The 26,992-nt window shown below is 46.4% G+C and overlaps 1 protein-coding gene across 1 annotated transcript in view; it reads left to right on the top strand.

Annotated features, from left to right (window-relative positions):
* ADGRA3 (adhesion G protein-coupled receptor A3) overlaps positions 1-26,992 on the top strand; it is a 194,023-nt gene that overhangs the window by 57,422 nt on the left and 109,609 nt on the right. Inside the window, exon 3 of the mRNA XM_033948486.1 lies at positions 20,235-20,306. Within this exon, the coding sequence (XP_033804377.1) occupies positions 20,235-20,306 (72 nt within the window). The remainder of the gene's footprint in view (positions 1-20,234; positions 20,307-26,992) is intronic.

A 26,992-nucleotide genomic window follows, 5' to 3' on the forward strand; every position in this document is an offset into this window, starting at 1 on the left:
TGACAATTGAGTGCAGCGCGGAGGTGCGCACCGCACAAAATTACAGTTTTTAGGGGCTCCGACGGGGGTTTTTGTTGGGGAACCCTCCCAGTTTACTTAATAGACATCGGGCCGGTGTTATGGGGGGCTTGGGGGGTTGTAACCCTCCACATTTTACTGTAAACTGAACTTTTTCCCTAAAAACAGGGAAAAAGTTAAGTTTTCAGTAAAATGTGGGGGATTACAACCCCCCACACCCCCCACAACGCCCCCACAATGCGGCGCGATGTCTATTAAGTAAAGTGGGGGGTTCCCCCCCATGCTCCCCCGTCGGAGCCCTAAAAACAGTAATTTAGAGCGGCGCGCGCCTCCGCGCTGCACTCAATTGTCTGGGCGCACCTTTGTCCCAGCGCGCTTTTGACCTGACACCGTCCTTTTGGACAGTGTATTGACAGTTGCCTACATCAATAGGCAAGGAGGCACAAGAGTACAATGGTAGTACTGGTTACATTAGAGGGCCATCTCAAGAACACACATTCGGGGAGTGGAGAGTATGCAGGCAGACTTCCTCATATGGAATATTTATTTATCCCAGTGAATGGGAACTGAGGGTGCAGATCTTCCAGATGCTAGTGAAATGGTTGAAGCCATTGGTATTTGACCTGACAGCATCACTCTGAAATGCAAAAGCCTATCAGTTCTTAAGTCATTGAAAGGAGCAGGACTGTCATGCTATTGCTGCATCAATCCATCAGTGACCACAGGTGTACCCCCGTATGTGTTTCCCCTGTGGCCCTTAATCAGCTACATAGTGATTTTGGTAGCTCTCAACTGGCATCATTGTCTGTGGTATGCCAGACTGGTGAAGCTTTGTGTATATGGGAGCCACTTTGATTCCCATTCTGATGGAGGATCCAGATCCTTCTTAACTTGCGCCCTTGCCTATGAAAGATGGAGGCTGATAGGAAAGGGTTATTAAATGGCCATGGTTTCCAAAGTTTTAAAGGCACACTTTACTTCTGCTTCCCTGGCGTATCTATGGGTATGGTATATGATTGAAGTTTGGTGTAAGCAACAGGACTATGTTGTGTGGTGGGCATTGATTTCCTCAATTTTTTGCTTTCTTACAGGAGGGTTTCAACATAGTTTCTCCCTCAATTCCATTAAAGTGCAGATCATGTTGCCTGCTTGCTATTTTATTGATTTGAAAGATTTTTGCTGGTGATGCATCCAAATATAGCTCTGTTTTTGAGAAAGATAAAACAACTGCTCTACAGCCCACATGGTGATTACTTAGCAAAATCTGACCATGGTTGTAAAGACTGAAGGATCTGTCATTTGAACAGTTGAAAGGTGTATTTGTTAAAGATTTGTCTTTGAAAGTGATTTTCCTGGTGACTATCTGTGTGGTCAGGCAGGTGTTAGATTTACAAGCTCGTCTTACAGGGACACTATCTTTCCTTTTCCTAAGAGTCAGTTTCCTTGTGCAGGATGGTGATTGACTGATTTCACATGTAACAGAGAAATCTGCCTTCCAGCTATTTCTAAGGAAGCCCATGAGGGGATATATATATATATATATATATATACATATATATATATATATATATATATCTATATCTATATCTATATCCCCTCATGGGCTTCCTTAGAAAAAGCTGGAAGGCAGATTGGTGGACGCGCGCCAGTGGCCTCAAAGAGGGGGGGGGGTCTTTTGGGGATGTGGAACGAATCGTGCAAGTTTCCCTTACGTTCCATGGGGAAACTCGCTTTGATATACGAGCACTTTGGTTTACAAGCATGCTTCTGGAACAAATTATGCTCACAAACCAATGTTCCACTGTATATTTATTTATTTATTTAAACAATTTATATACTCCCTGGAGTCTTAGCGGTTTCCATGTAACAACATACATAATAATAAACATAAATCATACAGTTGACAAATACACATCATCCTAAAGCAATAGCTCTACACACTCAAATCCCCCTAAAACAATCCAACAACCTTTAAAAACTCCGATATCATCAAAAAACAAAATATAACAGGAAGCAGATCAAATTCAAAAGAAGAAGATAAAAAGTAAGCATATACAGTATAAACAGCTTAGTTTTCAGCAACTTCTTAAAGCTGTAATGATCAGTACATAGTTTGAGTTGACCAGTAAGCTTGTTCCAAAGAGACATGCCCACAAGCGAGAACTTTTTCAGTTTCGTTGCCACATATCTTGCATTCTCAGCTGCCTGAGCTACTAATCTCATGCCCCCCTCAGATCACAGTGCTCTGTTCGGTCTATAAACCTCCCAGAGAAACTGAAACCAACAGGGTGCAGATTGGTTTAGAGTCTCTCTGGGAGGTTTATAGGTCTTGATCCACTATTTGGTGGTTACCAATTAATTTTGGAAGTTAAGAGCATATTTATGTCTTGTACACTGGACCATGGAGAGGAGATGTATCTTCAAAATCTATGTGGTCAAGCTGAGGGCCATGGTGGTGAATTGGAACAGGTACTGAAAGCAGAGCTTGTTAGTTGTTAAGAGCTGAACAGACTTGTGAATACAACAGTATAAAGTGCAAAGGGAAAAGTGTACATTTACTTATCTGTAGACACTCCTTCCTTGAATTTGGTTCCTCAAGTCATGGCATGGATAGATTCCTTTCTATCCAAAAGACTAATAAGAGTAGAATGGCAAGTGATTACAAGCAACTGGAAGGAAGCAGACATAGGAGTACCACGGGGATCAGCCATGTCATCCATGCATTTCAACATCTTTCTTCATACTGCTGGGAAATTCATCAGAAAACAAGGATGGGAATGCTACATCTATGCAGACGATGTCCAGCTGGTCATCCCACTGAAGAAATGTGATGTGAAGACTAAACAGAAGATCAAGATGGGCCTAGAGAAAATCTTTAGTTGGTTCCAAATGAACGGAATAGTAGCCAACAGGGAAAAAACAGAACTACTTCTAATTAACAAATGGGGTGGAAACAGCCCAAGTTACCAACTTAACTCTAAACGGCAACACTATAAAATTGTCCACGGAAGGAGTGAGAAACCTAGGAGTATGGCTAGACCCAAACCGCGTCGAGCTCTACGAACGTGGAGATGGTGCGGTATACAAACCTAAGGATTAGATTAGATTAGATACACATCCAACGCATCGTGAAAAACATTTATGGCAAAATCTACTGGGTCAGAGGACTAAAACACTACCTAACCCATCAAATGATGTCCAATGTAGTAATCCATGGTATTCTCAATCTTTGACTACTGCAATACGATTCTTCTAGGCATCCCGAAGTGCATGATAAGGCAGATCCAAATAGTTCAAAATGCTGCAGCTAGATTTCTGCTGGGAAAATCAAAGCAGATGAATGCTATCTCACTACTGAAAGTAGGATGAAATTCAAGATGATGTTGCTGATGAACAAAATCATTCATCTTTCAGAACCGCAATACTTAGCAAACAGAATCGACAACCATAAACCAACTCATGCCCTACGTTCAAGTTTAGAATCCCTACTGGAAATACCCTGCTTCAGAGACATCAAATACAAAAGCGTCGGGAAAAGAATGTTCCCTGTGATGGCTCCAATGTGGTGGAACTCCCTAGGGAATTAAAACTAGAAAAGAATGTCAATATGTTCAAGAAAGGAATAAAGACAATGCTCTTCACAAAACACTTTAGCAAATAAAGAAAAACAATTAGGGGGAATAGCAACATAAAAACATGATGGCAGATAAAGGCCAAATGGCCCATCCAGTCTGCCTATCTGCAGTAATCATTATCTCTTTCTCTCTCTAAGACATCCCACATGACTATCCCAGGCTTTCTTGAAATTAGACACACATGGCAAAAAAAGCAAGCTACTTCCCACTTGGAGCATGAAAGCGTGAACTCACGAATAATGCAAAAAAAGATGAATATATGACATGCAGAAACCATAATACTATATGTACATAGATGGTTTATATAGGTAAGATATGCTTTTATCTAACTCGTGTATTTTAACACCTGTACTGAAACTCATGCAAGCCACTCTGAATTGACTCCTCAGTCATTACTACTGGTATAGAAGCTTCCAATAAACATAAACTTTACTACCTAGTGATCTGTACTGTTATGAACCAGGTGGAAAGGGCTTTATCCCATGGCACTGGAGATTTCACCAAGTCCCAGGCCAAGTGAGACTCCTCTCTGATTTGGAAGAACAGGTGTCTTAATAAATAATGTTGCTGGAGTTACTGGAGTTGTTGCTTTTGCTCCACCAGAAAATGGGTGAACTGTTTCTTGAGGGAACTCAGAGAGACGGAAAAGGTTCAATAGATGGTGCAGTGGTTGGTCCGCTGGGTAAACCTGTCTTTGTTATGCAGATATGAGGCATCTGGAGTATATGGAAAGTGAAGTAGTGATCACTATCACTTTGAAGATTGGTTTATTGGGTTGGTCCTTGTTAGCTAAGATTGATAAATTATTGTGGGGTCCTGACTCTCTCTTTAAGCCAGGGGTCTGCAACCTTTAAGACATAAAGAGCCACTTGGACCCGTTTTCGAAAAGAAAAAAAAAACTTGGAGCCGCAAAACCATTATAAAACAAATCTAACACTGCATATATTGTTTCTTATCTTAATGCTATATACAGGATCACTAAATTGAAAATAAAATCATTTTTCCTACCTTTGCTATTTGGTGATTTCATGAGTCTCTGGTTGCACTTTCTTCTTCTGACTGTGCATCCAATCATTCTTCCTTTCTTTCAGCCTCCTGTATGTTTCCTCTCCTCCAGACCTCATTCTCTCCCCCAACTTTTTCTTTCTGTCTCCCTGTTCCCCCTTCTTTCTGTCTCCGTACCGTCCCCCAAGCCACTCGGTTTGCTGCCACCGCAATCGGGGAACAGCCCCCAAGCCACCACCGTCCCAAGCTTTCCCTGCAGAAGTGTTGCGCTGACCAGCATTCCGCTCCCTGACGTCAATTCTGACGTAGGAGAGGAAGTTCCGGGCCAACAAGGCATTTCTCCTCATTCCATCCAGCCTGAGCCCCATCTCTCCTTGATCCAGCATTTCCCTTCTGTGTCTGTCAGAATTACCATTCCACCTATTTTCCAGCATCACCCTTCTTTGTGTCCATCTCACCTATATCCCTATCTCACCACTTTTTCAGAATCTTCATTTGTCTCTGTCCTTATCTTTACGCCATGTTCACCATTTGCCCTTTCAATGTCTTTATCTCCCCCCACACACTTTTTCAGCATTACTTCTATGTCTCTATTTCACCTCCTCTTCATGTCCCCTCTGTATCTCTATCCTTATTCAGTAGGTCCTGCTTACTCTTTCTCTTCTTTGTGTCACTATCTCCATTTTCAGCTTTCCCCCCTTTTCCTTTGTTACTGCACCCTGTAGCTAGAATCTTTCCACCCTCCCTCCACTCCGGCCCAGCCCAGTATGAAATATTTCCTTTTGTTTCCCTCCCCTCTCTCTTTCTTTCTCTCTTCCCCTCCCTCACCCACGAGTCCTGCATCTGGCCCTCTCCCTTCTACCTGCACCTGGCAACACCCCCCTGCTCCGCGGCTCTCTTCAGCAACTTGTCAGCAGCAGTGATCAAGACAAGCTGCCGACATCGAGGCCTTCCCTCTACGAGTCCCGCCTTTGTGGAAAAAGGAAGTTGAAACAAGCGGGACTCGCAGAGGGTAGGCCCCGACGTCAGAAGCTTGTGTCGATCGCTGCTGCTGAGTTGCCGAAGAGAGCCACGGAGCAGGGGATGTGGCCGGAAGCAGGTAGAAGGGAGAGGGAGATAGGAAGGCTGTAGATCTCCGGAGCATGACACCGACCCCGGCCAGGATGATTTCTTTTTCAGGCGTGCATCTTACAAGTCCGGCGTGGCGGCGGGAAATAACCATGCTGAGCAGTGAGCTCAGCACTACACAGATGAAAGCCTTGCTTGCTGATTGGTCCGGCGGCACGGCGGGGCGGGGCCGCCGGACCAATCAGCAAGCAAGGCTTTCATCTGTGTATGTGCTGAGCTCACTGCTCAGCCTGGCTATTTCCCGCCGCGACGCCGGACTTGTAACTGCATGCCTGCGTGACACACTACCGGAGCCGCAGCAAAGGTGGAAAAGAGCCGCATGCGGCTCTGGAGCCGCAGGTTGCTGACCCCCGCTTTAAGCAGAAGTAAACTTGCAAGGGCAAATTATCTCTAAAGAGGAGGAGAGGTTTGTTGAAAAAATATGTGAAACAGTCCAGGGGTTAAGGTTAATGTGGTGACACAGAAGAAATTAGAAGCTGTTGAGAAGTGTCATTTGAATCTTGTTGGGTTTTTTTTTTGGCATTTCCCAAATACCCTGTTCTGTTACCTTTGGAAGACTAAAGAATAATTTAAATGAAGTGTTGAAAAGATCATTACAGCCTCTTTTGCCCTAGAATCTGACAAGGTTTGGATTTTACATCTGTGTTTCCATATCAAGGATAAAATGTTTTTGGTCAAAAAATGTTTGGTTTTCCTGACATCTTTAGAGCAGTGTTTCTCAAGTCGGTTCTTGAGTCCAGTGTGCTTTGTGGCACAGGAGACTTCAAGTTTGGAAAATCCTGTGTTTTAAAAGTGAGCTGCAGCTTTGGTAAAACCTGTATTGATAAATCAATTGAGATTCAGAATATTGGAGCCATTGTCCTTAAGTGTTTCGAGCCAGTGTTTAGCAGGGATGGTTTATTTCCTGAGATGCTTAGATTTCCTGGGCTAGTGCTCTGGGGGAAGTTTGTTTTTGATACTTGTAAAAACTAAGTTACACAGAATTTCAAATTTCTGGTCTTACGCTGGCTTGGGGCAGGCTGGCTTGGGGCTGCCTACCATTAGACTTGCCCACCACTAGATGTGCCCTGTACCCTGTCCCGGCCTACCACTAGACCACCAGAGGGGGGGACAGGGTATAGGGCACACCATTTGGTTGATAATTTTTTTTTCTTGGTTTTTCCTCCTGTAGAGATGGATGCATCTTCTAGTCAGGTGCATCTTATGGAGCGAAAAATATGGTATCTCATCACTGTTTAATTGTGGGGTTCAACAGAGTTCTGTTTCAGAAACCACCTTTCCTTCCTCAGGAACCCGAAACTTCATTTAATGAAAGCACAATCCTTCAACTTATCTATCTCTATCAAACATCATGGCGGATGAAGAGGGAAACATTGAGTCAAACTTCCTGCAAGATAAAGGAACTCTCAGTGATGTCAACTCACAATGAACTTTATTGAGGACACACAATTACATTCCTATTCGAACAACTATATAATAGTATGCCACTCAATTGATTCATTCAATCCCTTTGGTTCAATAACTTGAAGTTCAGAAATCTAGAACTATTCGTGTGATTGAAGTTGGGCCAGCCTGTTACCTGTAGACACATCAGGAACCCATTCTGTAATGAGCCATCTTAAATCTTGAAGTCTGTGTTTCAAAGATACGTAATGTGAAACCATAGGAACATTCAAATTCAGACAGCTCCGATGTTCTATAATACATTTGCATATGACCCTGATGATATGGGCCACATATATCTTAAGACAAGGGCAAATGATGTAATCTACCCAGGTAGATGTACAGTCTGTGACAAATTTAAATCTATATATCTTATCTGTGATCGGATTCATCCATTCAGATCCCATGATGGTCTGGTGGCATGCATCACATGTTGAACACGGACCATGAAAACCCCTGTTCGAACTAGAGAGTTACGCGGGGACAGAAATCCCGCCCGTCCCCGCCAGGATCCTCTCCGTCCCCACCAGGATCCTCTCCGTCCCCACCCATCCCCGTCAGTATCCTCTCCGTCCCCCTCCATCCCCGCCTGTCCCCATAAAAATCAGTAATTACTTCTGACAGGATCATTAATTCCACAGTTTCTTTTGTGTTTGCGCTGCTGTTTTCCTTGTGGAATCTCTTTGGTGGAACCCTCTTTTTGTTTTCTGTTCAGGTAATTAACTTATAAACCCTCTCTTTTACTAAGGCTGACGTGTCCATTATATTATATGGATGAACCCTGCTTCCAAAGCCTTCCATCCCCGTGGGAGTCCCGTGGGCCAGAGGGGGGTCCCCGTGGGTTAGGGGGGATTCCTGCTGGATTCCCGCGATTCCCATTCCCGTGCAGACCTCTAGTTGGAACCTGAGCAATCTTTCAATGTAAATCTGGAATGAACCACGTGATCTGCAAAGGCTTCATGTAGCTGTAAAATATAAACACTAATTTAATGTTGTCATTACCCAACAATAGCTAGTGAACTCCAAGAGTAAAAAGAGAGGAAAATAAATCATTCAGGAAAATGTGTACTTTAGAGGGAAATCCGGTTGTTCCTGAATTGGTCTGGCTTGCTTTCAAGAGACGAGGTTCCTGCTGTTGCTGCCTCCAGGATTTAGTAAATGTTAATATATTTATAAAAATATAAACATGAAGTTGTGAGTGGGGGCTAATACAGTAGTGTAGTTTATAAATGTATGGTGTAGAATAAGCCAAGATTTGTACTGGCTTAAGTCCAAATATCAGTTTCCACAGAGTTAATATCACAGGATTTATATTCTCTGTTTATAGAAATGTAGTATCAAGAACTTTCAGCATTCAATCCAAATGCCAGCATGATTCGACAAAAGAATCGGATCTATGCTGACTTTTGTAACCTGTTGAATTAAATGATCCGAAACAAAACAAAAAAATCAATTCTAGAGTATGATGTATGAACTTGTGAGCAAAAAGAGAATTCACGAGCATTAAAATGAAAAATCCTCCATATATCTTTCAATCTACATGAATTGCTCAGATTATCAAGACCTAATGATTTTAATGATCTAGACCAGGGGTGCCCACACTTTTTGGGCTTGCGAGCTACTTTTAAAATGACCAAGTCAAAATGATCTACCAACAATAAAATTTTAAAAAAACACAACGCACACTATACGCATAGAATTGTTAATTATCATTCCTATTCCGGGGTTTTTTTAAAGAGGTCAAAGCAGATGACTCTATGCACTGTCACCTCAGTAACAACCATACAAAAATAGACAAATACCCACCCCCCTCCCTTTTTACTAAACCACGATAGCAGTTTTTAGCGCAGGGAGCTGCGCTGAATGCCCAGCGCTGCTCTTGACGCTCATAGGCTCCCTGCGCTAAAAACCTCTATTGCGGTTTAGTAAAAGGGAACCATATTGTAAAATTTAGAGAGCAGATATAAATTCAGACACATTTTGATCACTAAATTTAAAATAAAATCATTTTTCCTACCTTGTCTGGTGATTTCATGAGTTTCTGGTTGCACTTTCTTCTTCTGACTGTGCATCCAATCTTTCTTCCCTTCTTTTAGCCTGTATGCTTCCTCTCTTCCTGACCTCATCCCCCCCCAACGTTTTCTTCTTCTCTCCCTGCCCTCTCTTTCTTTCTCTCTTCATGCCCCCTTTCTTTTTTTCTGTTTCTCTTCCTTCTTCTGTCTCCCTGCCTGCCCTCTTTCTCCCTCCCTGCCCTCCCCCAAGCCACTGCCACTGCCGCTGCCATCGAATAACAGGCCCCCAAAGCCGCCCGCTGCCGGCCAAGCTCTCCTTGCTTCGGGCCCACCAGCATTCCTCTCCCTGACGTCAATTTTGCCAACGGAGAGGAAGTTCCGCTGGCCAGAACTTCCTCTCCGACGGCAGAATTGACGTCGGTGAGAGGAAGGCTGATCGGCCCAAGATCGACCTATTGGGAGAAATGCTGCCGGGTCCTGCCTTTGAGGAAACAGAAAGTAGGCAGGACCTGGCAGCAAGAAGAGCAAATCGCAAGCTTCACTGACCTGTCTCCCGCTTTAGCCCGCGAATGGGGGCTCTAACATGTGCGTGCCAGCTTCCCTTCTCTCCCCCCCCCCCCCCCGGACATAACTTCCGGTTTCAGAGGGAAGAGAAGGGAAGCCGGTACAAGCACACTTTAGCCTCCGGAGCATAAATTCTCCAAGCCGGGTTTTTTTTTTTTTTTTATGTTGAGCAGCCGAGGCAGCAGCAGAATTCAGGAGCAGGCCAGTCAGGAGGGAAAAAAGAGAAGGGAAGAAGGGAACCCGCTCTGCGATCGACTGGGGTCGCCTGAGCGAGCGACCTGTCGATTGCGATCGACGTGTTGGGCACCCCTGATCTAGACGGTTGTTTGTCCATTATAGGATCCATGACAGCATGAAAGGATGAGATGTACAGCGTCAACATCTATGAGACAAACTTAGTTTTTTCTGTTATATAGGATTTTTTGGACCCCTGTTTGCGAAAATTAGAGTTCAAAGTCTAATAGATGCTGGCATTGTCATCTGGAAATAGGGACACTGGATCACCTGTTGTACTATTGCCCCTTAATATTCAGCTTCTGGAAGTCGATGTGGGTTACAATTAATAGGATATTGGATACTTCCATTCCAATGTCATATGATATTATACTTTATCCCAGGACAAGCAGGCAGATATTCTCACTAGTGGGTGATGTCATCCGACAGAGCCCCGATACGGACATCTTGCAAGCATGTCTTGCTTGAAGAAACTCAGAAGTTTCGAGATGCCCGCACCGCGCATGCGCCACTTCCTTCCCGCCCGATGTACCGGGCGTGTCTCCTCAGTTCTTTTCTTTCCGCGGAGCTGAGAAGTTTCACTTCATTCTGCGCTGACTGAATTTCAGTAATTTTTTGCCTTCTTTGTCCGCGTTTTGTTGCTTTTACTATTACTTTAACTTAACACTGTATTTCTTTAAAAAAAAAAAAAAAGTTACAATTATTTCTTCCGGCGGTTCGGCCGGGCCGGCCTCGTGGCTTAGGCCCAGCGCCTTCGACCTTGCGGCGATGATTTTACGGCCTATGTCCCGGCCAATCACCGGTTTTAAAAAGTACAGCAAGTGCCAGCGCGCGATTTCGTTGACGGACCCGCATCGACGCTGTCTTCAGTGTCTTGGTCCAGAACACATACCGAAATCGTGCCGGCCTTGTTCCACGCTTACTGCGCGCTCGTTTAAACGGCGCTGCTTGCTGTGGGAGTCGATGTTTAAGATGGAGACTGCTAAGGAGCCGTCTGCTTCCACTTCTGCTGATGTTTCGCCAGTCCATGCGAAACCTGCATCGTCAACTCCTGCATCTGGCCTTTTGAAGCCAGCATCGTTCACACCGACTTCAGCCTCGAGTTCGACACCGGTGCCTGTTCCCGTCTCCTCGGCTCAGATACCGCCTTCCACTGTCCCTCCGGTGGTCATCAAAGTGCCTAAGGCTAGCAAGCAGAAGCACTTGGCCGCAAAGGAGCGTGAAGACCGTGCTGGAGGACCCCCTTTCGGTGCGGATCCCTCCATATCGGCTTCGCTGCGATCCCTGCTGGAAGCTCAGTTTGTCGAGCTTATGCAGACTATGGGACCCCGGCTTATCGCCTCCATCCAGGGTGACCTCCCGGTACCGGTCCCGGGGGGCGGGCCGCCCCCTCCCCCTCCTCCTCGTCGTTCGATCTCTCTGCTTGATGAGGAGGATTGGCGGAAGGCGGCGGGGGCCTCGCGGCGGGCTTCCTTTAGTGATATGCCGCCTTTGGAGCCCATCACGCCTCCTCGCCATCAGGGTACGATACCAGCCACTGATAATCGGAGCCCTGGGCATACTACCTCGCAGGAAGAGTTCTTCCGCACTCCATACCAGGCCTGGGTGGCAGCGCGTGAGTCCGCATCCTTGCCACCTCTACGATCCACTGCATCTAGTCCCATCCATTCCGTGGAGGCTTCGGGGGATCGTGTGATGCACAGGTGTTCACGTTCTCCATCCCGGTACCGGGAGGGGCATCGATCCCGACACTCGTCTCGACACTCCTCACGTCAATCGGAGGTGTCCCCGCAAAAGAAGATGCAACGTATGGGATACTCCTCGTCGGATTTATCCCCGCCTGAGGGACCGGAGTATGAGGAACCATCTACCTCCTATTCTCCTTGCCGCTCCCAGTTCTCTCTGGACCCGGAGGCTTCTACTTCTTCTAGTCCGTCTCGCCGGCCGGCGCTGGCGGACCAACTGTCCTTTTCTTCCTTCCTCCGACAAATGGCGGATGACTTGGATGTAACTTTGGACACTGGGTCTCGATATTCCAAGGAGTATCTAGACACCATGCACTTACCTCACCCTCCGGCGGAGTCGCTCCGGCTTCCTCTGCATAAACTGCTTGACCAGACATTCATGCGTTGTTTTGAGACACCATACTCCATCCCTGCAGTTCCCAGCAAGTTGGATGCTCGATACCGCATCGTCCACCACAAAGGGTTTGAGGGAGCTCAACTCTCTCATCAGTCCCTCCTGGTCGAGTCCTCTCTCAAGCGATCTCATCCCTCCCAGGTTTATGCCTCAGTACCACCGGGCCGAGAAGGGAGGACGATGGATAAGTTTGGTAGACGTATCTACCAGAACTCTATGATGGCGTCTCGAGTGCTCAATTACAATTTCTTCTTTTCTTCATATTTGGAGTTCTTCTTGCCGGTGCTCCGCAAGTTTATCCCTTTCATCGATGCTCAGGCTCGATTCGAGTTCGAAGAGGTGGTGGCGACCCTTTCCCAGTTACGCCTCCAGCTGATGCAATCCTCCTACGATGCCTTCGAGCTCTCGGCATGTGCTGCCGCCTGTTCGGTAGCCATGCGTCGCCTGGCATGGCTTCGCACGATCGATATGGATCCGAACCTCCAAGACAGGCTTGCAAATGTGCCTTGTGCGGGAGCGGATCTGTTCGATGAGTCTATCGAGACTGTTACTAAGAAGCTTTCAGATCATGAGAAGTCCTTTCAGTCTATCCTACGGCCTAAGCCCAAGCCTCAACAGTCACGACCTACTAGGCCGCCTCTGATTTACCAGCGGCGTTATACTCCTCGCCAAACTCCTCCAGCGAGACAACCTGCGAAGAGGCAGCCCCCCCAGAAGCCTCAGCAGAAGCCTCAGATGCCGGCTGCACCCAAGGCTACTCAGCCTTTTTGACTCTTTTCCAGGGAGCATAACCGACCTCGTTCTGTCTCCCCCTGTTTTTCCCATTGGGGGTCGTCTCCATCATTTTTGTCATCGATGGGAGACCATTACCACGGACCTTTGGGTCCTTACCATCGTAAGAGAAGGATACTCTCTTCATTTCCAACAGGTCCCCCCGGACCACCCGCCAAGAGAGTATCCTTCCAACTTGACGCAGACCGCTCTTCTCCTTCAGGAGGCACAGGCTCTGCTTCGGCTTCGGGCCGTCGAGCCAGTTCCGATAGATTAGCAAAACCGGGGGTTTTACTCCCGGTACTTTCTCGTTCCGAAGAAGACGGGCGATCTGCGTCCCATTTTGGACCTTCGGGTCCTCAACAAGTTTTTGGTCAAGGAGCGGTTCCGCATGCTGACCCTTGCTTCTCTCTACCCCCTCCTCGAGCAGAACGATTGGTTATGCTCTCTGGATCTCAAGGAGGCCTACACTCACATCCCCATTCATCCGGCCTCCCGCAAGTTCCTCATATTTCGGGTGGGACATCTGCAGTATCGAGTGCTTCCATTCGGCCTCTCCTCGTCTCCCAGAGTCTTCACGAAGTGTCTGGTGGTGGTGGCCGCTGCACTCCGGAACATGGGTCTTCAGGTGTTTCCATACCTCGACGACTGGCTCATCAAGGCCCCGTCAGCTCCAGAGGTCATTTCGGCGACCTTGACTACCATTTGTTTCCTGCAAAGCTTGGGCTTCGAGATCAACTTTCCCAAGTCACATCTTCAGCCCACCCAGTCTCTCCCCTTTATCGGGGCGGTCCTGGATACCATTCAACTTCGAGCATTCCTTCCTCCTCAGCGCTTGGATGCTCTCCTTCTCCTCTGCCAGTCGGTGTCTTCTCGCCAATCCATCTCAGCGAGACACATGATGGTCCTCTTGGGCCACATGGCATCTACAGTTCATGTGACGCCTTTTGCCAGACTGCATCTCAGAATTCCTCAATGGACCCTGGCATCTCAGTGGACTCAGGTGTCCGACCCATTATCACGTCACATTGTAGTCACTCCTGCTCTAAGGCAGTCTCTTCTTTGGTGGATGACCTCTTCGAATCTATCCAGAGGTTTGCTGTTTCACTCTCCTCCCCACCAGAAAGTTCTCACGACCGATTCTTCGAACTATGCCTGGGGGGCTCATCTGGATGGTCTTCGCACTCAGGGGTTCTGGACCAGTGCGGAACGACTCCATCAGATCAACCTTCTGGAGCTCAGAGCCATCTTCAATGCTCTCCAAGCTTTTCAACATCTGCTTCATGACATGGTGGTCCTCATTCGCACAGACAATCAGGTCGCCATGTATTATGTCAACAAACAAGGGGGCACGGGCTCGGCCCCTCTTTGCCTGGAAGCTCTTCGAGTCTGGGATTGGGCTGTTCGCCACAACGCCTTCCTCAAAGCTGTCTACATTCAGGGGAAGGACAACGTCTTAGCAGACAACTTGAGTCGTCTTCTCCAGCCTCACGAATGGACGCTCCATTCCGACCCCCTTCATCAAATCTTTGCACAGTGGGGGACGCCTCAGATAGACCTCTTTGCAGCCCCCCACAACTTCAAACTGCCTCTGTTTTGCTCCAGGATCTACACTCCTCACCGCCTCGAGGCAGATGCCTTTCTACTGGATTGGGGGAATCGCTTCCTGTATGCGTTTCCTCCATTTCCTCTCATTCAAAAGACTCTGGTCAAGTTGAGATCAGACCATGCCACCATGATTCTGATTGCTCCTCGGTGGCCCAGACAACCTTGGTACTCCCTTCTACTTCAACTGAGCAGCAGGGAGCCGGTGCTTCTTCCAGTGTTTCCTTCACTACTTACTCAACATCAAGGTTCACTGCTTCATCCCAACCTGCAGTCTCTCCACCTGACAGCTTGGTTCCTCTCAACGTAACTCCTCACCAGTTTTCTCCAGCGGTGAGGGAGGTCTCGACAATGCTATTTCCAAAAATGGACTAGATTCTCTTCCTGGTGTATTTCCAATGCCAAGGAGCCTCAAGGAGCTTCCCTGTCCTCTGTGTTGGACTATCTTCTACACCTGTCTCAGTCTGGTCTCAAGTCTACCTCTATACGAGTCCACCTGAGTGCTATTGCGGCTTTCCATCAGCCTCTACAGGGTTAACCTTTGTCTGCTCATCCTGTGGTTTCCAGATTTATGAAAGGCCTTTTCCATGTCAACCCTCCTATCAAACCTCCTCCTGTGGTTTGGGATCTCAATGTTGTCTTGTCTCATCTCATGAAGCCTCCGTTTGAACCTCTCAACAAGGCTCCACTTAAGTATCTCACCTGGAAAGTGGTTTTTCTGGTGGCCCTTACGTCTGCTCGCAGGGTCAGTGAGCTTCAGGCCCTAGTGGCGGATCCACCGTTCACAGTATTCCATCATGACAAGGTGGTCCTCCGTACTCATCCGAAATTCCTGCCTAAAGTGGTCTCTGAATTTCATCTCAACCAATCTATTGTACTTCCAGTATTTTTTCCAAAGCCTCATTCTCACCCTGGAGAATCAGCTCTTCACACTCTGGACTGTAAACGTGCTTTGGCTTTCTACTTAGATCGCACCAAGCCACACAGAACTGCTCCTCAACTTTTCGTCTCCTTTGATCCAAACAAGTTGGGACGACCTGTATCGAAGCGTACCATCTCTAATTGGATGGCGGCTTGTATCTCTTCCTGCTATGCCCAGGCTGGATTATCCCTCCCTTGTAAGGTCACAGCCCATAAGGTCAGAGCAATGGCAGCCTCTGTAGCCTTCCTCAGATCGACACCGATTGAGGAGATTTGTAAGGCTGCCACTTGGTCCTCGGTTCATACCTTCACCTCTCATTATTGTCTGGATACTTTCTCCAGACGGGATGGACAGTTTGGCCAAACAGTTTTACAAAATTTATTCTCTTAAGTTACCAACTCTCCCACCATCCCATTGAGGTTAGCTTGGAGGTCACCCACTAGTGAGAATACCTGCCTGCTTGTCCTGGGATAAAGCAATGTTACTTACCGTAACAGTTGTTATCCAGGGACAGCAGGCAGCTATTCTCACGTCCCACCCACCTCCCCTGGGTTGGCTTCTCAGGCTAGATACCTGAACTGAGGAGACACGCCCGGTATATCGGGCGGGAAGGCACTGGCGCATGCGCGGTGCGGGCATCTCGAAACTTCTGAGTTTCTTCAAGCAAGACATGCTTGCAAGATGTCCGTATCGGGGCTCTGTCGGATGACATCACCCACTAGTGAGAATAGCTGCTTGCTGTCCTTGGATAACAACTGTTACGGTAAGTAACATTGCTATTTGGAATTGTATTACAACCTAAGTCTCCAATTTCTGCAGCTAAGAATAGAATACTTCTTGTTATGACTGGGATTGCTATACAGATGATCACAAAAAATTGGAAGAATTGGGCTAAAATGAATCATATCTTTTGGTGGGAGAATCCCTATGCTTATTCTATCGATATGAACATATGAATTCGGAAATAACTGATATTTGTAAAAAAAATTAAGGAGATTTGGGGCCCCAATAGCAGATTTTGTAACAACCATTCACTAGTACAAGCCTTCCATTTTTAATAGAATTGTATACACATCCAGAATGGGTGGGAGGGGAGGGGGGAAGGTATTTCTACTACTATTTGTTAGTTATAAGTGTATTTTTTTTAGTTCAAATCTATTTTATTAAGCAACAGTAAATACAACAGCAATAACAACCATGGGATACATTTTCATCAAACACCCGCGGAGGACTGGACTCTTATGTCCTCCCCGGACCCACCATACCCCCACCCCCCAACAAAGAAGCCCCTACCCCCCACCCTCCCCTCCCCATCCCCCCACAGATATAGAAAAACTCGTAAGCAGGGAACAGCAGAGACACCAAGAAGCACTGTTTCAGAGGTGGAGTCTATTTGTGTATGTTTTAAAATGAATAAAGAAAAAAAAAAACCAACTTTCAGCATTGAGATGGTAGGTCAATAGAAAACTGTATGCTGGGCCTTCTGAATGTCTTCACACCCTTATATATTTTTTATATTCTTTTAAAAAAAAAATTGAATTCAAAATACCTTACAATTCTTTCAAGTTGAAAATGTAGAGTACAATTATAATAATAAAGAAAAAAAAATTAAGAATAAGAAATTAAAAGGTGTTTATAGAATAGCTTCACATCCCTTGATACAGTGCTTTATCCCAGGACAAGCAGGCAGCATATTCTTAACGCATGGGTGACGTCACCGACGGAGCCCCGGTACGGACACTTTTAACTAGAAAGTTCTAGTTGGCCGCACCGCGCATGCGCGAGTGCCTTCCCGCCCGACGGAGGAGTGCGTGGTCCCCAGTTTCTTCGTTTCCGCGGAGCGAAGAAGACGCATGTGTTTTCAACGGCCGTTGAAAAACTAATTTTTGCCTTCCCGCTCGCGTATTTTCTCATTTTTTTCTATTTTTCTCCTTCGGATTACCTTTATTTTTACTTTAAAAAAAAAAAACTCGTCGAGTTTTCCTTATTTTTTCAGGCCGGCCCAGGCAGGGCCTGTTGCCACCATACAGGCCTCCGGCTTCGATTTTGCGGAGGCCGTATTTCCCTTCATGCCCCCTCAACCGGGATTTAAGAAGTGCCAGCGGTGTGCACGCCCGATCTCTCTCACCAACCCGCACAATTGGTGCCTGCAGTGCTTGGGTCCGGAGCATCGGAACCTTGGCTAAGAAACCCACCCACCCGTGGCTGGACTTGCCTGGCTATCGGGCGTGACCTCTTGGCGATGGGGTTGTCAGTTTGAATAAACTGGCAGTGGTTAAACCACCATGGACCAACGCAAGTTTTGACAATATTTCAATAACTATTAAATACATATGTAGTATGCTTAACACAATTCCTTTACTACTAACCAGCATTCTTAGTGCCTGGCAATTTTTAGCCCTGTGCCACAATTAAGTTTTAAAACAAACAACAAAAAGTAAATTATGTGTGTTGTAAAAGTTCTTTCATAGTTTAACTTGAATATTTGAAGAATCCTCCATTGACAAATACAATTAATACTTTTAAATAAGTAGTTACGCTGCTGAGACTATCTGAATTCAATTGCAAATTTCTTCACTATACAAAAAACACCCTCCTGAAAATTTGGTATCTATTAGAGAAAATGTTGCTCTATCCCAGGGGTAGGCTCTATCCCACAATAAATATGCATGAAATAGATTTGCATCTCAAGGAGGCAGTGCATGCAAATCCATCTCATACATATTTATTGTGGATATCCTGAAAACCTGACTTGGCTCCAGCTCTCGAGGACCGGAATTACCTATCCCTGCTCTATCCATTGCTTTTTGAACCAAAGTGATTGCTGGTGTCAAAACTAAAATACAGTGGAACCTTGATTTACGAGCATAATTCGTTCCAGAAGCATGCTTGTAAACCAAAATACTCGTATATCAAAGCGAGTTTCCCCTAGGAAATAATGGAAACTCGCTTTGATACGTTCCCACCCCCCACCCAAACAACTTAAACTTACCCCCCTCCCCCGGTTTGGCACCGGCATGCATCCCACAGGACGTGCCGTTGCCACTAGAAGATTTTCCTGCTTCTGCCGGCCTTGAGCATGCATCTGCGCATGCTCAAGGACTTCTAATTTTCCCTCTCACCGAGATTCTCCGCGAGAGGGAGAATTAGAAGTCCTTGAGCATGCGCAGATGCATGCTCAAGGCCGGCAGAAGCAGGAAGATCTTCTAGCGGCACCGGCACGTCCTGTGGGCTGCGTGCCGGTGCCAGACGGGGGGGGGGGAGGGGTAAGTTTAAGTTGTTCGGGCAGGGGGGTGCCGGTTCGAGTGGGGGGGGGAGCAATGCTGGTTATCGGGGGGGGGGTGCTCGCAAATCGAGTCAACACTCGGTTTGCGAGACGTTTTGTGAGAATGTTTTGCTCGTCTTGCAAAACACTCGCAAACCGGGTTACTTGCAAACCAAGGTTGACTGTACAAGGCTTCAAAAATGGGTAAAATTTGTTGTTAATATTTTTGCTACTCTGTTTGCCTTGCAATATCTTTGCAAATAAATTAAAGCAGGCCTTGAAATTGTCACAGATGGATAACAATCAGTAGTTGAGCAGGTGTACCAAGCAAGAAGAAACCATTTAAATTTGTTACAAATCTATGGCACCCCAAAGATGAAGCTAAAAATTAGTGAATTTGGTTTTTGGCCAACTTTGGCATTAAAGCATTAGAAGAGCACTTAGCCTAGACCAGGGGTGTCAAAGTCCCTCCTTGAGGGCTGCAATCCAGTTGGGTTTTCAGGATTTCCCCAATGAATATGCATGAGACCTATTAGCATACAATGAAAGCAGTGCATACAAATAGATCTCATACATATTCATTGGGGAAATCCTGTAAACCCGACTGGATTGCGGCCCTCGAGGAGGGACTTTGACACCCCTGGCCTAGACTTTTGAAACTCTAAAACAGGGATGACCAAGTCCGGTCCTCGAGATCTACTGGCAGGCCAGGTTTTCAGGATATCCACAATGAATATGCATGAGAGAGAGATTTGCATACCAAGAAGGCAGTGCAGGCAAATCTGTCTCATGCATATTCATTGTGGATATCCTGAAAACCTGGCCTGTCAGTACATCCCGAGGACTAGACTTGGGCAGCCCTGCTCTAAAAGTTTACTAAATACAAAAAGTTATATATGTAGATTAAATATCAGGCTGATGTTAGCAATACTCTGTGTATAGGAGGTTCTTGAAGTTGTCCATTTGTTTCGTACGACAAGCACAAAAATTTTAGGGCCTCTACTTAGGCACCTCTTATTACATGAATTTCAGCTTTCGAGGTTGAAACTTTGTAGGGCTTTGTTTTTCAAGCCAGAGCACATATGTGGAGAGACTGGGCAAGGCAGAGCTGATGATGATGAGATGGGTTTAGAGAGTGATTGGTTAGAACAATGGTAGGGAAGGAGGAAGGAAGGAAAATGAGAAAAAGAAGACTAAGGAAGAGATTGTTAAAGCACAAGACTTTTTGGTATTATGCCTTCTGTTTCATTTGTTGTTGGTATGTGAAAATTTGGCCACCCCTGCTGTAGAATGTACTTTAATTTTCATAGTTCACACCTTATCATTGATAGGGAGAGGGACAGAGCTGCTGTATGATCCATGAGCATAAGAATATAGATATATATAGATGGATAGATGTATACATGAACTATCTATCTATCAGTTTAATTCTAAGACATCTCTAAAGAGCAACTCTATCATAGTTTAATATCTAAAACCTTTTTATTTTATAGGGATCTTAAAAACAACCTTATAAGTAAAATAGAGCCAGGTGCTTTTCTGGAGCTTTCATCTTTAAAGAGATTGTAAGTATTCTATTTTATCTACCATTTTACAGTAGTAGTTTGTTGTTGTTTTTTTGTATGGTGGTTTTTTGTTTTTTTTTTGTATTGTTTACAGTCCTGGAAAATTTTGGAGATATTTTACAGAAGTATATTTACAGTTTTTCTAATAACTTTTTCTGAGAACAAGCAATACATCATCTTCATATACAGTAAAACCTTGGATTGCAAGTAACTTGGTGTGTGAGTGTTTTGCAAGATGAGCAAAACGTTTTATAAATTTTAACTTTATCAATGAGTATTGTCTTGCAATACTAGCATGTTGACGCACACCACATAAAAGTATGCACAATATACGCGCGTCACATTGCTGAGCGCAGCTGAATGCAGCACAAGCATTGCAACTGAGAACTAAACACCTCCCTTTGTTGGTAACACCTTTTTAACAGTGTGTTTTATATATTAACTACTTCAGAAGTGCTCAGAACCCTTAGGTAGAGGACCCACAAATGGACACGCCCCAAAATGCGGACCCCCCCCTGGTCAATCACAGCACTTCACCCTGTACTAATTGAACTTTTAGGGTCCTCTACCTAAGGGTTCTTTTGGGGTCCTCTACCTAAGGGTTCTGAACACTTCTGAAGTAGTTTAATATATAAAGCACATTGTTAAAAAGGTATTACCAACAAAGGGAGGGGATCGGTAGTATATAAGTAGGCTAGTTTCCATTGGATCTACCCAGCATTAAGATTATATTCCTCGAGTTGGTTTTTGGGGTTCCAACAATATAAGCGCGACACAAACACATACAACAGTGCAGTATTTTGAATTAAAGTTTTTGGGTTATGGAACGAATCGTCTTGAGTTTCCGTTATTTCCTATGGGGAAATTCACTTTGATATACAAGTACTTTGGATTACGAGCATGCTTCCGGAACAAATTATGCTTGCAAACCAAAGTTTTTCTGTATGTGTGATGTCATCCAACAGAGCCTGGCAGAACAAAAATTCCCCAGCGTCTTTTCTAGAAGCTTTTAGAAAACTAGGGGCACACTCACATGTACCTTTTGGTCCACTGTGACTGTGCAGGACCAGCCAGTCTTATCCTTTCCACAGAGCTGCACAGACATTTTGTTACAGAGCTTTTTGCTTTTCTTTGCACCATGGGCTTTTTTTTATCTCAATGCTTTGCTGCCTTATTTTTGTGAGTGTTGCACTGGCCCAGTGTTTCCCTTTCATCCCCTTTTAATTTCCTTAGTTTTTTCAGCACTTGAATTTTCCTTTCTTTTTCCTATGGCTTCTTGGCCCTTTTAAGCCTGAGTGTTCAAGTCAGGGTTCTATTTTCTTCCTTTATTTTTTTTTCCAGTCCTCAAGCCATTTGATTTCACTATGGCTACCTTATCTGACAAGTCACAGAATGCTCCCAGTGGTTCTAAGTGGTGCTCTCGATGTGGCAAGGCCATGTTTAATTTAATTTAATGTGGTGTCTTATATAATGCTAAATCTCCCAAAGGGTTCAAAGCAGTTTACAAAACAATTAAATTAACTTAAGTAATGACTAAAATACTAATCAGGTGCTTTGAATTGATTTGTAATCAGATGGCTGGACATGCTAAAAGCAACCATGGGGATGATGCTGGAAGACCTTACCTGGACTAGCACAGATCCAATCCTCATAATTGGTGCTCGTCATGCTTGGCACTCAGCCATGATGATTCTTTTTATCATACAGTGGTGCCTCACACAACGAACTTAATTGGTTCCAGGAGCAAGTTTGTTATGCGAAACGTTCGTTATGTGAAACGCGTTTTCCCATAAGAATACATGTAAAAAAAAATAATTCGTTCTGCAGCATAAAATATGCTAAGATGACATAAAAAAAGATAAATTTTTGGTTATTATTTTTATTTAGATACATCTAAAAACATAATTGTTTTTTAAAACAACACACATTTTTTAAATTTAAAGACAGACTAAGTAGAGTCTAATTTTACAGTGAGAGAGGGCAGAGTCTCAGCGGCAAAAACTGGGACTTAACTGTTCATTTTTTTTTTTTTCTACCGTGTTTCCCCGATGATAAGGCAGGGCCATCAAATAAGACAGCCCCCCCTTTTTAGAAAAAAATGTAAAATAAGGCACCCCCCCGCAAATAAGCCACCCACCGATACCTGCGCTTACCCGAATCGGGTGGTACGGTGGGTGACTCCGTGTGGTCCCTGGCACCCCCGACACGATCGGGGCAAGAGGGAGCTCAAGCCCTCTTGCCCCCCCGACTCCCCGACACGATCGGGGCAAGAGGGAGCCCAAGCCCTCTTGCCCCCCGACTCCCCGACACGATCGGGGCAAGAGGGAGCCCAAACCCTCTTGCCCCCCCGACTCCCCGACACGATCGGGGCAAGAGGGAGCCCAAGCCCTCTTGCCCCCCCCGACTCCCCGACACGATCGGGGCAAGAGGGAGCCCAAGCCCTCTTGCCCCCCGACTCCCCGACACGATCGGGGCAAGAGGGAGCCCAAGCCCCCCTGCCCCCCCGACTCCCCGACACGATCGGGGCAAGAGGGAGCCCAAGCCCTCTTGCCCCGCCGATTCCCCAACTCCCCGACAATATCGGGCCAGGAGGGAGCCCAAGTCCTCCTGGCCACGGCGACCCCCTAACCCCACCCTGCACTACATTACGGGCAGGAGGGATCCCAGGCCCTCCTGCCCTCGACGCAAACCCCCCCTCCCCCCAACGACCGCCCCCCCCAAGAACCTCCGACCGCCCCCCAGCCGACCCGCGACCCCCCTGGCCGACCCCCACGACACCCCCAACCCCCTTCCCCGTACCTTTCTGTAGTTGGCCGGACAGACGGGAGCCAAACCCGCCTGTCCGGCAGGCAGCCAACGACGGAATGAGGCCGGATTGGCCCATCCGTCCCAAAGCTCCGCCTACTGGTGGGGCCTAAGGCGCCTGGGCCAATCAGAATAGGCCCGGGAGCCTTAGGTCCCTCCTGGGGGCAGGGCCTGAGGCACATGGTCGGGTTGGGCCCATGTGCCTCAGGCCCCGCCCCCAGGAGGGACCTAAGGCTCCCGGGCCTATTCTGATTGGCCCAGGCGCCTTAGGCCCCACCAGTAGGCGGAGCTTTGGGACGGATGGGCCAATCCGGCCTCATTCCGTCGTTGGCTGCCTGCCGGACAGGCGGGTTTGGCTCCCGTCTGTCCGGCCAACTACAGAAAGGTACGGGGAAGGGGGTTGGGGGTGTCGTGGGGGTCGGCCAGGGGGGTCGCGGGTCGGCTGGGGGGCGGTCGGAGGTTCTTGGGGGGGGCGGTCGTTGGGGGGAGGGGGGGTTTGCGTCGAGGGCAGGAGGGCCTGGGATCCCTCCTGCCCGTAATGTAGTGCAGGGTGGGGTTAGGGGGTCGCCGTGGCCAGGAGGACTTGGGCTCCCTCCTGGCCCGATCGTGTCGGGGAGTCGGGGGGGCAAGAGGGCTTGGGCTCCCTCTTGCCCCGATCGTGTCGGGGAGTCGGGGGGGGCAAGAGGGCTTGAGCTCCCTCTTGCCCCGATCGTGTCGGGGAGTCGGGGGGGGCAAGAGGGCTTGGGCTCCCTCTTGCCCCGATCGTGTCGGGGAGTCGGGGGGGCAAGAGGGCTTGGGCTCCCTCTTGCCCCGATCGTGTCGGGGAGTCGGGGGGGCAAGAGGGCTTGAGCTCCCTCTTGCCCCGATCGTGTCGGGGAGTCGGGGGGGCAAGAGGGCTTGGGCTCCCTCTTGCCCCGATCGTGTCGGGGAGTCGGGGGGGCAAGAGGGCTTGGGCTCCCTCTTGCCCCGATCGTGTCGGGGAGTCGGGGGGGGGGGCAAGAGGGAGCCAGGCGGAGAGAGGGCAGTTAAGCGCAGTGCCTGCGCGGAAGGATGCAGCTCGGGCGACTTCGTTGTGTGAAACGAAGTTCGTTGTACGAATCAAGACATAAAGTTCGTTGTGCGCAGCGTTCGCTGTGCGAGGCGTCCGTTATGCGAGGCACCACTGTATTTGTTATCAGGTGTCCAAGAGATATAGCAAATTGAGAATAGCTCAAAAGTATTTTTGGTGCTGAGAAGTCCGATCCATTTATATTGGCATTGGTCCATATGGCCCACAGCACTGCATCAAACACTGGGATTTCATCGACATCTAGGAAGTCTCCACCTGCCTTGGCATTTTGCGACACCAGCGCCTATCAGAGCTTAGCTTTCTTGGATCTGATACCAAGGACTCATACAGATTTGATACCATCCTTGCATGCCGAGGGACCCCTGTAAAGTGCATCAGGTAGAGAAGAAGAAGCACAGACATTGGACTTCTCAAGGTAGCATGCCAGGGCATCGGCATCAGTGACACGGGAGAAGCAGCCATGCAGTGAAAGTTGCTTCCTCTTCAGGAAATCAGTGCTGGCATGCTAGCCTTTGAATAACTACATGAACAGGTTTCATACTCCCAGCCCTTTCGTCCATCTCTGGAGAAGGTCAAGGAAATAATTACCAGACACAAAAGTGTAGTTTAAACATTCAAGGCCTTGGGAGTTCTTGAGGTTCTACTAACTGGTAGAACACCAACCAAGAATCTCTCCGACTTACAAGTGACTGGCCATTTTTATTGGGTTCATGACATCACTTAAGGAAATAATTAATTATACATAGTTGGTACATCTTCCAGTTGAATTACAATTGCTTCATTAAGGTCCAGTGATAAATTGCATACTCTAGCAATGTTCTTTTGATTAGTTTCAAGTTACATGGTTTCTTGTTAACCCTATTTCATTAGTAATTTTCCCTAGCAACAATAATGACATAGAACATCCCATAGCACCTGATAACTATTTCAGTGTTTGCACATCTTGTAATAACATGTTCATTTAGGGCATTCTGACCTTGCTCACATGCTCTATGACTTAGGTACTTCCTCTATTCTGAAGCAAACATCTATTTAAAAACAACATTTTCAAGTTATGCTTAAACAAGCAATATTATTTTTACTGTAACTGAACCATTTCTATCCTTCAGCTTATCCTGCATCATATTGTATTTCACTGTATTGAATTCTACTGTATTTTTGTCTTCGCTGATATGTCTCTGTTCTCTTGCTGTGAACCGCCCGTAACTTCCGGTTGGGCGGTATATAAGAAAATAAATTATTATTATTATATACAGTATATATTGATGTCTCAGGTGGGGGAGGGTCTCGTACATATTGTGTTATGGGCCCCCATTATGTCTTGCTTAATACAATTATTGCCATCAGGGACATGTTTTCTGATTCAGTGTCAATAGGTTCTGTGGATTTCACTGCCTTTGCTGGTGCATGTTACCAATGAGTGAATCTGGGCCAAGCACTGAGGTTTACTAGCCCACTGAGACAATGATAGTGTCCAGCTATTGGGGTTGGGGGGGGTGGAGCCTTCTCCAGGTCCAGATTCTGCACCATGTCTCAGCACTTTGTCTTGAGCCAGCTCATCAGGCCAGTGAGGACTTTAGAACAATACTATCCTGAGCCTGAGTTCAACTGCTTCTGGGCATCTAAAGAGGAGCCAAGGAAATGGTGAGATCCATGGAACTTCTTTTGGACCCTTTCTCACCATATTAAAGAAGAGTCTCCCACTGAGGAGTTCTTTTTTTTTTTGGCCAGTTCTGGTAGGGAGATGGTTGAGGTCATCCTATTTGTTGAGGATAAGCCCAGGACATGACTTTGAGGCCTGTCCTAATAGAGCTATAACAGTGCCTGTTCATAGCATAAAATTTAATAATAATAAAGCAACATATTTTGGGTAGTTTTTCTCCCTCACCTATATATGAGAAAGGCTGGCTCTATATATAGAGTTGAAAAGGTTCCCAGATTTTAAAAGCTCTAGCTGCTACACCACTGCATGGCTGTTAAACAAGCCAAAAGAGTCAAGTCTCATTCCAGCTTTTCTCTAGTTAATTGCTTCCTCCAAGACTACAATGCTTAAGCTTGCGGCAGAGGTTCTTTGGCATTCAGCATCTTTACATTCACAGAAAGCCATCTTACATAATCTTGAAAAAGTGCAAGACATAAAAATGCAGAGACATAGGCAACATGGTCTTTATCTGCTTTCATTTTTCTATCTAGTCTGCCTATCCATTCCATCTATTATCCCTTCCTCTCCCTTTAAGATCTAGTGTGCTTATACCAAACTTTCTTGAATTCAGATATATTTTTGTCTCCACCGCCTCCATTAGAAGGCCATTCCACACATTCACTACCCTGTCTATGAAAGTGTTTTCTGAGATTACTTCTGATTCTATCCCCTTTTACATTCATCCTATACCTCATTCCAGAGCTTCCTTTCAGTTGAAAGAGACTTACCACATAGGTGTTCAAACATCATTCCTCTCCCTAAACTTCCAAGGATCCTTCTAGCTTTTGCCATCACATTTTCTACCTGTTTGGCCACCTTAAGATCATCACATACTATCACATCCAAGTCCTGCTCCTCTTTCATGCACACTAGTACTTCACCCCCTAAATTGTACCGTTTCCTTGGGTTTTTATAGTCCAGATGCATGACCCTACTTTTCTTAACATTAAATTTTAGTTACCAGATTCCATACTATTGCAGAGTATGGTATTACCTACAATGAGGCAAACCTTACCAGACAGTCCTTCAGCAGTATCACCGATAAAACTGTTAAAAAGAACAGACCCAAGAACTGAACCTTGAGGCACACCATTGGTAACATCCCCTTCC

The sequence above is a fragment of the Geotrypetes seraphini genome, chromosome 1, assembly GCF_902459505.1.
Source record: "Geotrypetes seraphini chromosome 1, aGeoSer1.1, whole genome shotgun sequence".
NCBI lineage: Eukaryota > Metazoa > Chordata > Amphibia > Gymnophiona > Dermophiidae > Geotrypetes > Geotrypetes seraphini.